Below are 16,946 nucleotides of genomic sequence, written 5' to 3' on the forward strand. Positions count from 1 at the left end.
TAAGATGTGAGCCCTGGCCCCCTGGGTCCAGAGCCTGTGATGCTAACCACCACATTGTCCCCAGCACTCAGTGCCAGTAATCAATTTAATGGATAGGCTGATATGACTCATTGCTCCAACTCCCTCCTGAGCCACCCCACCAACCTGGCTCATTAAAACTAGTCAGGAAACTGTATATTGATTGTACGTTTCTTATTTTGGATTATCTTTGATGTTCCTAATCAAAAGGTACTGGAAACTGACCAAACCCACTGAGTCTTCCTTTGTCCATATTTAAAGGATTCTTTGTTAACTACTCGGGAGTTGAAAACAATTCAGTTTCTCCTTTCACACAGAGTAAACATCTGAGTGGTTTTACTGAAACTCTGTGTGGACATATAGGAATGCCCCCATCTTATGCCATAAATAAAACATATGGTGCTTCATCTGTTCTCTCTTGCTTGGTATTAGTTCAGAAATTTAATTTTAGAGCATGTAATCCCTCTGTTTAGAAATGCTCATTGATGGAACCGGAGTCGCAGCCATGGAGCTGTTTTGTCATCTGGAATATCCTCATTTGGTTCTGGGCTTCGGTCAGCCAGATGAAGTATAAATAAAAGATGCCCGGTTTCCTCCTGGAGAGTCAGCCTCTGCATTTGAATGTGTTCATGTAGCAGTGTCTCTTGCCTCCAGGCTCAGGAAATCTGACCGGGGGAGAATGACAGGGAAGGTGGGGGTTCAGGGGAAAGGGAAGGAGAGTGGTTAAGGTACCAGTGTGTGACAAAGCCAGAGCACTCATTAGTGTATGGAATGCCTTTTGGTGGGGATGAGCTCTCTGCCTACCCTGTTGTCCTTCAAACCTTAGGTGTGCTGTTTGACCTGACTATACCTCTTCATTATAATGGCACAGGAAATGAGCGCATAGGAAGCAAGAAAAATTTGCTTATTGACAGAAGAAAAAAAAATTGTTATTTTGTGTTTCCAAGTAATGCATTTCCTGCATTTCTAATAAGTGTGATGAGAAAACTTATTGTCAAGAAATTGTTATTTGCATAAGCTTTATTCTAAAATTGTGAGGCTTTGGAGAGTTAGCCCAAAGTGTATTTTCTGTGTGCTGAGATACTCTGATACCAGCAGGGCAGAAGAGATGGTGCAAATTGTTATTCAGATATAATTAAACCTAGGTCACATTCAAGTCCATTAAGCAAGAGCCTCAAATCCTTTTAATTAATGAGTTCAGATTGGTTGGTCTGAAGGAGCTAATTAAATTTTTTTCCAGGATTTTCTACTTAAATAGACAAGCATTGTGCTTCCTGCATTTTCTCCCAAATTCTTTTTTGCAATTTAGAGTTAATGAAGGTATCAGTGCTTTGTAGCGGGCGCTGGTTCTCAGAGGTCAGGAGACACTGAGTTCTGGGGCTCAGATTAACCCGTCTGCATGGAAACTTCATCTGCATCTTTTAGCATCTTTCTTCTCAAAGGGATCTGTATGCCCTATACCAATGGTCCCCAACCCCCAGGCCGTGGACTGGTAGCGGTCCGTGGGCCATTTGGTACCAGTCCCCAGAGAAAGAATAAATAACTTACATTATTTCTGTTTTATTTATATTTAAGTCTGAACGATGTTTTATTTTTTTAAAATGACCAGATTCCCTCTGTTACATCCATCTAAGGCTCACTCTTGACACTTGTCTCGTAAGTTTGACAATTATATTTTAAAATACCACAGTTTTTATGCCAGTCGCATAATTTTACTTTGTGCATTTATCCGTCCCACCCTAAAGGCCAGTCTGTGAAAATACTTTCTGACATTAAACCGGTCCATGGCCCAAAAAAGGTTGGGGACCACTGCCCTATACTATCCTGTGCCCAGCTTTGACCTCATAGAGGCCATCTTGACCCTGGACAGCAGGTACATCCTCCCCAAAATTGGATGGGAGGGCAGGTCACTGAAATCATAGCCTCAAGGATGCTAACCCTGTATGCTTCCTATTTAACACAACTAGGATGTCTTTGAACCAATACAGTGGTTCTCAAAGTGTGTACCAGGGCAAATTGGTGCGCCCTAGAAGATTTTCAGGTAGGCCTATGGTATTCCAGAGAAATATGTGCCTGTTGGGGACCAAAAAGCCAACAGGGTTTTTGGAGTTTAGATTTTTAGGGGACAGAGGTGTGGGGAATTGACTGTAAGCTGAGAGTCTGCCCAACCCCCCACCTCACTTGCCTGATTCGGTTGCAAAAAGTTGTGGTGCTGGATAGTTTACACTACCCCCGCATGTTCCCAGGAAAGACTGGAGGCAAGTTTCTTCTATCCTTTGTTTGGTGTAAAGTTAAGATGATATGTATGGTGGGGCTTTTCTGCACTCAACACAATTAAGAGTAAACAGAGAAGAATTCTTCAATGTATTGACAAGGAAATGAGAGTTTGCCTTTCAAATACTATATGCCCAAACATTGAAGAAATCTCTAGGACACATCAGGCTCATGTTTATCATAAACACAAGAATGAAAAAACTTAACACATTTGTACCAGGACCTGCTGAATTTACTAAATCTTACTAAGAATGTATCTATATATATATAGATAGATAGATAACTTTTTTGTCATTTTTTTTATTTTTTAACCCCTCTTTTTTATGAATTCTAAAAAGCAAAACTCAAAAGTAACATAAAAATTTTTTTTAATGTCAGAATAAATTTAATTTTGTCGTATTTATTTTGTTCAATTACCATAAAAGCATGCTTGGACTTTTTTTTCTTTAATATTTGACTTAATTATTATAACATATTTCTCAGAAATTTGTATATAGTGCGCCTACAATTATTGGTAGGATTTTAAATGCTCCCCGACTTCAAAAAGTTTGAGAACCACTGGACTAATAGCTCCCCATTGCCTTCCATTCCTTCCGCTGCTTTCAGGCATGGCCCTACGCCCGAGGCACGCGCTCAGACCACTCCCTCTACACATAAATTCTCTCTGATAATCCCACTCCTGTCAGCTACAGAATAAGATCCAGAAGCAGAGCCTTCTAAAGGGCATGGAGATGCACCATATATGCTATAGCTTGCAGCTCCTGCTACTTTGTTCCCCTCCACCCCCAGGTCTCCAGTGGTCCTGCCCTTCAGAAACGACCCAGCTAACAGTGGGTACTCTGCTGGCTTCTCAAAGCTTCTTTTCTCTTTAGCCCTTCCTTCCATGCCTTCATGGATGCTGACAATGTAGCCAGTCATCTCAAGGTTTGTAGGAAACAAAAGGTTACTCCTCCAAACAACAAAATGGTTAAGTACCCTATTCTGTGCAAACGAACTTACAGTTACAGGATAGGGAATCTCTCCTGGAAACCAGAGGTTTTAGTTTCTTGCCATGGAAAAAACCCTGCAGGGTCTACAGAACTCTCCAGTATGTCCAATGTAGGCCATGCTCAGTGTTCGCCCTGGAATTGCGTCTTCCAGTGTTGCCCAGAGAACCCGGCGGCCCAGAACCAGGGCTTTCCAGGCAGGCCCGCCGGGGAGAGGGATGTGGGGAAGGACAATCAAGCACGCAGCCATATCCGGCTCTGCAGTGTCCTCTCTTCCCTCTCGGTGCCTGGCCGCCTGGCTGTGTATTTGCTCAGTGTAATGGAAGAAGGCAGCGACGCCCTGGGGCCCGGTCATCCTTTGTCACTTGGTGTGCCTTTGGAGACTGCAGTGATTTCAGAACTGGCTCCTGATGTAGGTTAGGGCGGGCTCACATCTCACCAAGCCCAGACTTGGACCCTGCCCATCAGAAACCGCCAGCCCTCAGCAGTGTTCAGCATCCCATGGTGAGGCAATGCAGCGAGGCATTTCTATGAGATGTTTCATTTCTGGACCCAGGAATCAGTGCCTCTGAACTGCTGCAAGCCCCCTTTGTCACAGCTGCTCTCAGCTGCCATTGCCATGGGGACTCTGATAGTGTGTTTTTGCTGCCATCTATTGTCTGTTGTGGGGAAAGCACATGGCCGGCGTGCTAGAGAAGGAAGCAGCAGCCTTGCCCACTGAGCAGCTTGGCACCCTCTCCCCCCATTGAGGGGGAAATAAAAACCAAGATGTTGGTGTCCCCAAGTGAAAACCCCATTATGAAAACCTGTGTTTACTGACCTGCTATCATTTTAAAGCAGCCCCATGTGAACTGTAATCAAACTACCAAGTGACCTTCCTGTCCCTCTGCCCAGTGTCCCTGAAAGGGCCTATTGTTCCTTTGGCTCCGTGAAGAAACCTTCTGTTTAGTTAAGCAAGTGTTTTTCCAATCATGGCTCCTGGAGAGTTACAGAAAGATTATTGTTGGGTCTTGGTTTTTGTTGTTGTTGTTATTCTTTTAGTACCCCCCACATTCCCACCCCCTCAACTGCCCATCCCAACGTGTCTTCTTCTTTTTTTTTTATTTTTTGCAAAGGAGAAGAACATAATGACCTGAGCAGCTTCATGAGCCTTGAAAGGCCCCTGGTCCTGATGGAGCTGAGTTCCCTTCGCCCCTCCCCCAAGGCCTGAGAACCTTCAGGGTTTCCGAGGCTCCCACTCGGGAGCAGAGCACAGAGGCGCCCCTGTGAGCCGGGGTCGCCGTGCTGATAAATGTTTATATGTGGTGTGCTTTTCTGTCTTACAGCTGTTTGTTGGACTTGGGTTCCCTTATGAGGGCCCTGCTCCCCTGGAGGCCATCGCAAACGGATGTGCTTTTCTGAATCCCAAGTTCAACCCACCCAAAAGCAGCAAAAACACAGACTTTTTCATTGGCAAGCCAACTCTGAGAGAGGTAAGTGTTTCTTAAAATCTTTCTACTTTCAATAATGTGATAAGAGTTATTTATTGAATGCCAGGAGCTCATTTAAGTCCATAGCCTTGGACAGCAGGTGTTGTCCACTTCACTTAGCCTAGTTCAGCAGAAAGAAGGTGTGCAGGGGCTCAAAGATGAAGGACATGATGACATCCCTTAGCCAGGTGGTGCCAGAACCAGGATTTGAATCTACTTTTTGCCCCTCCACAAAGGGTGGGATTTTTTTCATTCTGCTCCAACTCTGTCTTCATCCAGCTGAATTACCTGAACTGTGATTTTTCTGAATGCTTAGTTATGGAATAAAGAAGTCAACTGGTTAAAGGTATTTTTGTAGGACCTACTCTCTCCATGATGACTTACGGGGAATACAGTGTGCTGCAGGGTCCTTGAAGAGCCATCACCTTGAGAAGCAAGGAGCAGTATGGAGTCCTGAGCCCATTAGCCTGCCATTCGCACGCACCATCCTGGCGGCCGTCTGCTGTTGCTCGAGCCACTGCAGAAGATTTATTTGACTTATCTTCAGAGACCCTCCTGAAAATCCACAGTGGGTGATGAATCGCCACTGTAGGCACTTGGATTTGATTTGGGGCAATAAACAAAAGTCCCTTTAGAGCACATGAGTGACCAAGCTGGGTGTTTCTGTACCTGGTCAGAAAAAGGTGTGCTCGAGAAACCATGAGGTAGATTTTTTTTCTTTTTCCAACATAGTGCATAAGGGGCGGTGTGGGCTGCTGGCGAGGAGTAAGCCTCTGAGTACTGGTGTCATTGCTGCGCCCTGTCCTTTGAGGCCTCCTCCTGGGCACTGCACTGCTGGGCAGCCTCCCAGGATGTGGCAGCCCTGGTAAACCGCACCATTCACTTCTGCTTCTACGCGTTTCGGGGTCACTTCTCCCGGCTCTCCACTTCATCGCCCCCAAATAAAAGGCTACATAAAATGCACTTTCCATGATTATTCTTTACTGAGCAGCAATCTTGCCAATTCATAGAGTTAATTATTTTGAGAACTCTTTCCTCTGATCCTTCTTAGATCTGACCTTTCTCTGACAGGATCTTAGACTGGGTTGGCACCTGGCACCTCTTTGTTAGTGATAATTCTAAAAATTTTGATGACACTTTGTTACAAGTGAGTACTTTTTCCTAAAAAAAAAAAGAAAGAACAAACACGGTTTCATTATTATTATTTCCCAGTGAATTATGTAATATTACATAGACCAGATTAGCCAGTATGAAGTCACTGAGAAAAGTATGTTCATTGTTCATTGTTTTCTATCAGTTGTCATCACCTAGTAATCTGCCTTTCGTTGAGATTGTGGAGGGTTTTCATTCAGAGTGGGCCTAGGAGCTGCCCCCTACTCGTTTGGGTCCTTCAGTCCCTTCAGATGGTCCTACCAGTGGTTGAGTAAGATGCTGGTTAAAGAGACACTGTGTGATCCTTTCAGCAGTCGCTCTGCAAGTGACCTCACACAGATGACTCCTTCCGTCCTGGGCTCTGTGGGAGGGCTGGGACCCCTACCGGGTCCATGGTAGTAGTTGCTGCATTTGGGGGAACTTATTAAGACACATCCCTGTTCTCTAGGAGCTCAGAATTTGATATGGAAGAGTGATAAGACAGATGCATGATCTGTGGAAATGCATAAAGAAACCATTAGGTAGATGAGAGAGGGAGGTTAAGTTAACATGCTGTGTGGGAAATGCTGGGTTATCTGAGGGGAGTGGAGGAGCTGTGCTTTCCAAGCAAAGACGGACAGTGGGGTTTCACACCTCAGGGCCGCGAGTTGGAAGGAAACCCCAAGGTCACTTTATGCAAAAAGTCAGGTTCCATCTGATAGGTGTCCCTCTGCGGGAGACAGCCGGAGAGCAGAGTGGGCGCCTCTTGGAGGAGCCCGTGACCTTGGCCACAGGGCCAGGCGGCCACCCCACTCTGCTCTTCCATCTCACAGAGGCCTCAAAATTCCCCTAATCAAGGGTGCTTTCACTTGGAGAATAGATAACAACAGTTCCACATGTTTCTAGGGTCAAGAATCCCTAGAAATGATCTTTTTACCCCCTCAGCAAATGGAAAAGTTACGGAAGCGTATGTAATCAGAGTTACCATTCTGTGCCCATCCTAGTCTTTCAAGTTAAGCAACAGTTTAGCCATATAAATTGCGCATATATATATATATATATATATATATATATATATATATATATATCTTCTTTACCTTCATTTGAAGAGAAAAAAAGGTCTAGATTTTTCTTTGTTTTTAAAAGACAAAAAAGCTTTGTCTTTATTTTTTGCATTGAACCAATTTCTATAACCACATTGAACACTAAGGGGAAAAAGTTCCATAATGCTGTTAGGTAATGTACTTGGTTCCAGTTATACTTTAAATGTAATAAAAATTGGATTTTTAATTTTATGTTAGGAAACATTAGTAGGTTCTTGGTCATTATCATGACATTTTATAAACTATTCGAAATTCTCTGGCTTCAGGGTCCACCCCCACATAAAGAGAACTGATGTCGTCCTTGGAGATTTAATAGCCACTCTGAAGTAATGTCTCATATTTAATAAGATTTTCATTACTTTTACAAACTATACTCCAGTAAATTTACTGATTGATATACAAGGAAATAGGTCAGATCAGACGGTTCTCAATAAATTAACAAGAAGAACATAACATTCAGAGGGGGAATAATTAATCACAAAATGCCTTACTCATAAAATTAAGTAACCCTCAATAAATGTAAATGAATATAATGATAATGGCTCAGCATTTTGTATTTTCCAAGTGCTTAGAACAACGTTGTAAATAAGCAGGGACCTTATAAAGGGTAGGGGAGAGAGACTGCTGCTGTGTTAGGATTAAATAGTAACATTCCTGGCACCTCTCTGCCCCGATGCCACTGTAAGAATTAATTATGTAGTTTGTTCTTCAGGCCACAAAATGAATATGGTGTGACATTTGGCTCATCTTCAGAGAAGGTCTAATACAGGAATAAATTCAGTCTGAGATTTTTTTTTAAGATGGCAGGTTTTAAGACTGGTGTTTACAATGGGTTTTATTTGGTCTCTGTCTTAAGAACCCAGTGGCATCATTGAATATCATCATTTTCCTTTCTGTGTAAAGCTATCCAATTGTTTGAAAGATCTAGATTTGAATTTGCTAGCTACTTTTTAGTTGTGTGGTCCTGGGAATTGTGACCCCTGCTAAAACTTAGAATCCTTACTGACATACAGGAACCCTGATAAATATTGTGTGATCAGGTGACTGGTACAGTGCCTGGCCCAGCCAGGGGCTTCATCAGTAAATGTAAGTGCTGAGGAATATAAGTGATGGGTTTGAGGGTTCTCTTGCAAACCAGGAACCCATGTAGGAGGAGAGGGTACACATCAGGAGGAAGGAGAGCAAGAGGCGTGACCCCAGCTGGCAGAGAGACAGGAGCAGAGGCTGGGATGCCGGCACCTCGGAAATGCAGGAATTTTCCTGACGGGGGGGCCAGGGAGGACGTGGAGCTGAGAATGAGACTCTGTAACTTATATACCCTGAGCAATGCAGACATACCGTTTGTGTGCTAAGAAACAAAGAACGGTGACATGAGCCAGGTGGGGCCAGTTAACTCATCAAGTTCTCTGAGTATATAGGGGTCTGAACTAGAAAAGAGAGTGAGCTGGGCTTCTAAAGCAAGGACCTCACCCATGCCAGACCCAGCACCTTCTTTTATCACAAGAGTAATATAGCATCAAATTTTCTCTCCTGTAATGAAATTGTTAAATAATACACCCTGCCTACTGTGCAATTTCAAAAAAGGAATGATTCTCTAACTCTAATACAAGAGAGAAATAAAAAGCAAAGTTGGAATGACGTCAGAGAAATGGCGCCATGAGGAGTGCTCCCATACCTTTCCCTGAAACTTCAACAAATTCAACAACTAGAGACAGAAAAACAATCTCAGGAACATCTGAAATACACATACATCAAACAGGTACGATTGGGCGAAAAGGAGGCTGAATATATAATCCACTCTGAAGGAAATAAGACAGAGAATGGAGTATTCCGCTTTTCTCACTTGACCTGAGCAAGGGCTGCTTTCACTTGGAACTGAGAGAAAGCAAGGGCTAGGGGTGTGGAAAAAGCCGGGCTAGGGCAGAGACGTTCAAGCTGAGGAGAGAGTGTGCCCATGGCTCAGCCCATGGGGAGCTAACGCCAGTGGCAGACTCCAGCAGAGGTGGGCAAGCGGTTGCCTTGTTTACTCCCAGTATCCCAGTTGGCAAGTGTGGGCAGTGTGCGAGTGGATCCACCTGGCGCCTCATTTGAGGGTGCTCACAATCCCAGATGGAGGGGGCTGGGTCAGAGACTATCAGTAGTGGCCCTCAGTGTGGGCTGTGAGCAGTGTTTCTGAATAATCCCGGCTTCCCAAACAACAGCACATGGGAAGTGCATGAAAGCCGGCTTCCCTACACCCGGACCTGTCTGGGCATGGCACCTCCGCCAGCCATACAGGCTAACAAAGCACACTCCTGGGGAAGAGAACTGTGGAAGTGGTGGGGGGAAGGGCACACAGGCAGCTTGCAGACAGCCTCTGGAGAGCAGACCTGCAGAGTGCTGAGGCATACTAGACATGCCCGGAGGCTCATAGAAAGACACCTGAAAGGCAATTGGCTCCCAGCCCTGCCTGATTACGCTGGTGGCTCAGGCTGGCAAAACCTTACCCACAACCCTGTGTTGAGTGGAGATAGAAGGGGGATTTGGCAGCTCTTAAAACCTCTTGCTCTCCAGGCAGTGGCTGGGGCAACTTCACAGCTGGGTCCCAGGCTGCTGGTTCAGGAAGGAGAGATTTTGGGAAAGGCTCCAGGAAAACGGATTCTCCCATTGTCGGAGACTGCAAATGCTAACAAGCCCTGCCTACCAACGGGACTGAGGCCTAGTTTATATCATCACCATAGCGACACAACAGCAAATCTCTGCCTAACAGTGCCACAGGGTCAGAACCTGGGGTACAGCTCCACCGGCCAAAAAGAGAGAGAAGAAAGAAAAAGGAAGAAGATAACTTTTGAAAATCAGGAAAAATCCACACTCTCTATAACTTTTTGCATTTTTTTCTTGTATTTTTTATCCATTTCTTTTCCTTCCACCTTGATCATTTAATTCTCTTTCCGTTTTATTCTTTTTTTTTTGAATGTTATTACCCATAGGTGTTACATTTTCCATTCTTTTTTTTTATGAGTGTTACATTCCAAAAACCTAAATTCAATTTTTTCTGTCTCTTTTTGTTTCTTCTTTTCTCTTTCACTTTTTCTCTCATTCAAATCTCACCCACAAACAAATTATTTTATTCTAAATTTAATTTTTTTTCTTTGTGACATTTTGTGTGCTTTTTACTTTGCTCTTTATCTCTTTAGCATTTCCCCCCAACTCCAGCTCTCCATTCTATAGTTTTTGTGCCACTGTATTAAATATTGTATTAAATATAATTTTCATTTTTCACTGTATTTTTTTCTTTTCTATTACACTGATTCTCTCATTTGACCATCATTTACAAACAAATTATTTTATTCTTTTTTTGTTTGTTTGTTTTTTTGTTTGATTTTTTTTTTTGTATTTTTCCAAAGCTGGAAATGGGGAGGCAGTCAGACAGACTCCCACATGCGCCCGACTGGGATCCACCCAGCATGCCCACCAGGGGGTGATGTTCTGCCCATCTGGGGCGTCAATCTGCTGCAACCAGAGCCATTCTAGTGCCTGAGGCAGAAGCCACAGAGCCATCCTCAGTGCCCAGGCCAACTTTGTTCCAGTGGAGTCTTGGCTGCGGGAAGGGAAGAGAGAGACAGACAGGAAGGAGAGGGGGAGGGGTGGAGAAGCAGATGAGTGCTTCTCCTGTGTGCCCTGGCCGGGAATCGAACCCGGGACTCCCACACACCAGGCTGACGCTCTACCACTGAGCCAACCGGCCAGGGCCAATTATTTTATTTTTGATCCAAATTTTTTCCTAAACAACAGTGTATGGGAAGTGCACGAAAGCCAGCTTAGCTTTTTGGCCTTAGCTCCGTGTGGGCATTTTGTGGGTTCTTGCCTCATATTTTGCCTCTTTGTTACTCCCCCCCCAACCCAGACCCTCCATTCTACATATTTTTGTTTCACTTAGCACAATAGAATTTTAAGTTTTTCACTGTATTTTCTCAAAATTTTTTTTATCAACTCTTATTAGTGTTATTAACAATACCACTCTCAAATGCCACTAAAGAAAAAGAAATCAAATATTATAGATACAAAAGACAGTGATGTAGCTCAGATAGATGAGGAAAAAATCTATAGAAAAAAATTTCAATAGCTTAGAAACCTTGGAGTTAAATGACAGAGAATTTAAAATTGAAGTCCTAAAAATACTCAGGGATATACAAGAAAGCACAGAAAGGCAATTTAGGGAACTCAAAAAACAATTCAATGAACAGAAAGAATACTTCACCAAGGAAATTAAAACTATGAAAACAAATCAAACAGAGATGAAAAACTCAATTCATGAACTGAAAAACAAGGTAACAAGCTTAGCCAATAAAACAGGGCAGATAGAGGAGAGAATTAGTGACATGGAAGACAGGCAACTAGAGGTATTACAGAGAGAAGAAGAGAGAGACTCGTGAATTTAAAAAAATGGGATAGCCCTACAGGAATTGTCTGACTCAATCAGAAAGAGCAACATAAGAATAATGGGTATACTAGAGGGAGAGGAGAGAGAAAATGGAATGGAGAACATATTCAAATAAATAATATATGAGAACTTCCCAAGCCTGTGGAAAGAACTAAAGTCTCAAATTCAAGAAGCAAACAGAACACCGAGTTATCTTACCCCTAACAAACCTACTTTTAAGGCACATCGTAATGAAATTGGCACAAACCAATGACAAAGAAAAAATTCTCAAGGCAGCCAGGTAAAAGAAGAATACAACATATAAAGGAAGACCCATTAGATTATCAACATTTTTCTCATCAGAAACTGTACAAGCTAGAAGAGTGGACCCTAATATTTAAAGTTCTGAAAGAGAGGAACTTCCAACCAAGAATACTATACTCATCAAAACTATCCTTCAAATACGAAGGAGAAATAAAAACATTCACAGATACAGAAAAGATGAGGGAATTTATCACCAGAAAACCCCCACTTCAGGAAATACTAAAGGGGGTTTTCTGACCAGACACAAAGAACAAAACAAAACAAAACTACAAGTAAAAGCTCCATCAAGATCACAATAAAAACAAGATTAATCTGTGCCAAAGAAACAAAAAAAGGGAGAGGACAAAGATTAACAGTAGCAAAGGAGGATGGAGTGCCGAAACACTCATGAGATAATGTACTACAATGAACATGATATGTATCCTTTCCATTACTTAATGGTAACCACCCCTGAAAAAACATACACAGAAGTACATGGCTTGCAAAAAGAAATAACAGAGGAGAAAAGTATGAATTACAACCAAACAAAAACAAATGATAGAAAAATAAAAGAGAAGAACTAAACAAGATACAAAACTATCAATATATAAATGGCAACAGGAAACACTCAAATGCCAATAATTACACTAAATGTAAATGGATTGAACTCACCAACAAAAAGACACAGAGTAGCAGAATGCATTAAAAAAGAAAATCTAACTGTATGCTGCCTACAAGAAACACATCTAAGCTACAAGGATAAAAACAAATTCAAAGTGAAAGGTTGGAAAACAATACTCCAAGCAAATAACATCCAAAAATAAGCAGGTAATAGCAATACTTATATCTAACAATTCTTTTTTTTTTTTTTTTTTTTTTGTATTTTTCTGAAGCTGGAAACGGGGATAGACAGTCAGACAGATTCCCGCATGCGCCCGACCGGGATCCACCCAGCACGCCCACCAGGGGGTGACGCTCTGCCCACCAGGGGGTGATGCTCTGCCCCTCTGGGGCGTCGCTCTGTCATGACCAGAGCCACTCTAGCACCTGGGGCAGAGGCCAAGGAGCCATCCCCAGCGCCCGGGCCATCTTTGCTCCAATGGAGCCTCGCTGCGGGAGGTGAAGAGAGAGACAGAGAGGAAGGAGAGGGGGAGGGGTAGAGAAGCAGATGGGTGCCTCTCCTGTGTGCCCTGGCCGGGAATCGAACCCGGGACTTCTACACACCAGGCCAACGCTCTACCACTGAGCCAACCGGCCAGGGCTTATATCTAACAATTCTGACTACAAGACAGTAAAGGTAATCAGAGACAAAAACGGTCATTTCATAATGATAAAGGGGACAGTAAATCAAGAAGACGTAACACTTCTTAATATATATGCACCAAACCAAGGAACACCAAAATATATAAGACAGCTACTGACTGACCTAAAAACAAAAGCCAACAAAAATACAATCATACTTAGAGACCTCAATACACCGCTGACGACTCTAGATCATTCATCCAAACAGAAAATCAATAAAGAAATATTGGCCTTAAACGAAACACTAGAACAATTGGATATGATAGACATCTATAGGACATTTCATCCCAAAGTGCCAGAGTATACATTTTTCTCTAGTGTACATGCAACATTCTCAAGAATTGACCATATATTGGGCCACAAAAATAACTTCAACAAATTCAGAAAGATTGAAATTATACCAAGCATATTTTCTGATCATAAAGCAATGAAAATAGAATTCAGCTTCAAAAAAGAGGTAAACAAACCCACAAAAATGTGGAAACTAAACAACATACTTAAAAAATGAGTGAGTCAAAGAAGAAATAAGTGCAGAAATCAAAAGATACATACAGGCAAAGGAAAATAACAATACAACATATCAGAATCTCTAAGATGCAGCAAAAGCAGTAATAAGAGGGAAGTTCATATCACTACAAGCCTATAAAAACAAACAAGACAGAGCCCAAGTAAACCACTTAACTTCACATTTTAAGGAACTAGAAGAAGAACAAAGATAACCCAAAACCAGCAGAAGAAAAGAAATAATAAAAATCAGAGCAGAAATAAACAGAATAGAGAACAGAAAAACTAAAGAAAAAATTAATAAAAAAGGAGCTGGTTCTTTGAAAAGATCAACAAAATTGACAAACCCTTGGCAAGACTCACCAAGGAAAAGAGAGAAAGGGCTCATATAAACAAAATCCAAAATGAAAGAGGAGAAATCACCACAGATATCATAGATATACAAAAAAATTATTGTAGAATACTATGAAAAACTATATGCCACCAAATTTAACAATATAGAAGAAATGAATAAATTCCTAGAACAATACAATCTTCCTAGACTGAGTTATGAAGAAGCAGAAAGCCTAAACAGACCCATAAGCAAGGAGGAAATAGAAACGACTATTAAAAACCTCCCCAAATATAAAAGTCCAGGGCCAGGTGACTATACTAGTGAATTCTATCAAACATTCAAAGAAGACTTGGTTCCTATTCTACTCAAAGTTTTCCAAAGAATTGAAGAAGAATCAATACTGTCAAACACATTTTATGAGGCCCACATAACCACCATACCAAAACCTGGCAAGGACAACACAAAAAAAACTACAGACCATTATCTCTAATGAATACAGATGCTAAACTACTAAACAAAATATTAGCAAATCGAATATAACAACACATTCAAAAAATAATATATCATGATCAAGTGGGATTCATCCCAGAATCACAAGGAGGGTTCAACATACGTAAAACAGTTAACATAATACACCATATCAACAAAACAAAGAACAAAAACCATATGACCTTATCAATAGATGCAGAAAAGGCATTCAATAAAATACAACATCATTTTATGTTTAAAACACTTAACAAAATGGGTATAGAAGGAAAATATCTCAACATAATTAAGGCCATCTATGATAAACCATCAGCTAACATCATATTAAATGGCAAAAAACTGAGGATTTTTCCCCTAAAATCAGGAACAAGACAAGGTTGTTCACTCTCTCCACTCTTATTCAATGTAGCGCTGGAAGTTCTAGCCAGACCAATCAGACAAGAGAAAGAAATAAATGGCATTCGTATTGGGAAAACTTTTTGCAGATGATATGATCCTGTACATTGAAAACCCCAAAGACTCCACAAAAAAATTACTAGAAACAATAAACCAATACAGTAAGGTCGCAGGATACAAAATTAATATACAAAAGTCCATTGCCTTTCTAGATGCCAACAATGAAACATCAGAAAACGAGCTCAAAAAAACAAACCCCTTCATGGTTGCAACAACAACAACAAAAAATACCTAGGAATAAACATAACAAAGAATGTAAAGGACTTATATAATGAAAACTACAAAGCATTGTTAAGGGAAATCGAAAAAGATATAATGAAATGGAAAAATATTCCTTGTTCTTGGATAGGAAGAATAAATATAGTCAAAATGACTATATTACCCAAATTTAATGCAATTCCCATCAAAATTCCAATGTCATTTTTTAAAGAAATGGAACAAAAAATCATGAGGTTTATATGGAACTATAAAAAATCCCGAATAACCAGAGCAATCGTAAGGAAAAAGAATGAAGCTGTGGGCATTATAATACCTGACTTCAAATGATATTATAGAGCCATGACAATCAAAACAGCATGGTATTGGCAGAAAAATAGACACTCACACCAATGGAACAGAATAGAAAGCCCAGAAATAAAACCACATGTATATGGTCAAATAATTTTTGATAAAGGGGCCAACAACACACAATGGAGAAAAGAAAGCCTCTTCAACAAATGGTGCTGGGAAAACTGGAAAGCCACATGCAAAAGAATGAAACTCGACTACAGTTTGTCCCCTTGTACTAATATTAATTCAAAATGGATCAAAGACCTAAATATAAGACCTGAAACAATAAATTACATACAAGAAAACATAGGTACTAAACTCATGGACCTTGGTTACAAAGAGCACTTTATGAATTTGACTCCAAAGGCAAGGGAAGTGAAGGCAAAAATAAATGAATGGGTCCACATGAGACTAAGAAGCTTTTGCACAGCAAAAGAAACTGACAACAAAACAAACAGACCGCCAACTAAATGGGAGATGATTTTCAAACAACAGCACAGATAAGGGCCTAATAACCAAAATATACAAAGAACTCATAAAACTCAACAACAAACAATCCAATAAAATAATAGGAAGAGGACATGAACAGACACTTCTCCCAGGAAGAAATACAAATGGCCAACAGATATATGAAAAGATGCTCATCTTCATTAGCTATTAGAGAAATGCAAATCAAAACTACAACGAGATACCACCTCACACCTGTTAGATTAGCTATTATCAACAAGACAGGTAATAACAAGTGTTGGTGAGGATGTGGAGAAAAAGGAACCCTTATCCACTGTTGGTGGGAATGTAAAGTAGTACAACCACTATGGAAGAAAGTATGGTGGTTCCTCAAAAAATTAAAAATAGAACTACCATATGAGCCAGGAATCCCTCTACTGGGAATATACCCTCATAACTCAAAAACACTGGTATGTAAAGACACATGCAGCCCCATATTCATTGCAGCATTGTTCACAGTGGCCAAGACATGGAAACAACCAAAAAACTCTTCAATAGATGATTGGATAAAGAAGATGTGGTACATATATACTATGGAACACTACTCAGCCATAAGAAATGATGACATCGGATCATTTACAACAACATGGATGGACCTTGATAACATTATACTGAGTGAAATAAGTAAATCAGAAAATACTAAGAACTATATGATTCCATACATAGGTGGGACATAAAAATGAGACTCAGGGATATGGACAAGAGTGTGGTGGTTACCGGGGGTGGAGAGGGGAAGGGAGGGGTTGGGAGGAGGGGAGGGGCACAAAGAAAACCAGATAGAAGGTGATGGAACACTGTATGACTTTGGGTGATGGGTATGCAACATAATGAAATGTCAAAATAACCTGGAGATGTTTTCTCTGAACCTATGTACCCTGATTGATTAATGTCATCCCATTAAAATTAATTAAAAAAAAAAAAAAAAAAGCAAAGTAATTTACAGTAAGGTAATACACATTTCAGTATTTATGTAGTCAAGACACATTATTCTGTACCCAAGCACTATACTAGAAGACATCATGATGCCTTGTTCCTCTTTTCAATAAGTTTGTATTTAAGAGGATAAAACACTCAGCAGAACCTGATCAGCTCTTTTTGCTTATACTTCTATGAAAGAGGAGC

General features: G+C 41.0%; 1 protein-coding gene across 8 annotated transcripts in view; it reads left to right on the forward strand.

Annotated features, from left to right (window-relative positions):
• MGAT5 (alpha-1,6-mannosylglycoprotein 6-beta-N-acetylglucosaminyltransferase) overlaps positions 1–16,946 on the forward strand; it is a 374,609-nt gene that overhangs the window by 323,019 nt on the left and 34,644 nt on the right. For all 8 annotated transcript variants that reach the window (XM_066346312.1, XM_066346320.1, XM_066346314.1 and 5 more), the window contains exon 13: positions 4,604–4,750. In XM_066346312.1, coding sequence (XP_066202409.1) covers positions 4,604–4,750 — 147 coding nt within the window. The remainder of the gene's footprint in view (positions 1–4,603; positions 4,751–16,946) is intronic.

Source organism: Saccopteryx leptura, chromosome 7 (genome assembly GCF_036850995.1).
Source record: "Saccopteryx leptura isolate mSacLep1 chromosome 7, mSacLep1_pri_phased_curated, whole genome shotgun sequence".
NCBI classification, from domain to species: Eukaryota; Metazoa; Chordata; class Mammalia; order Chiroptera; family Emballonuridae; genus Saccopteryx; species Saccopteryx leptura.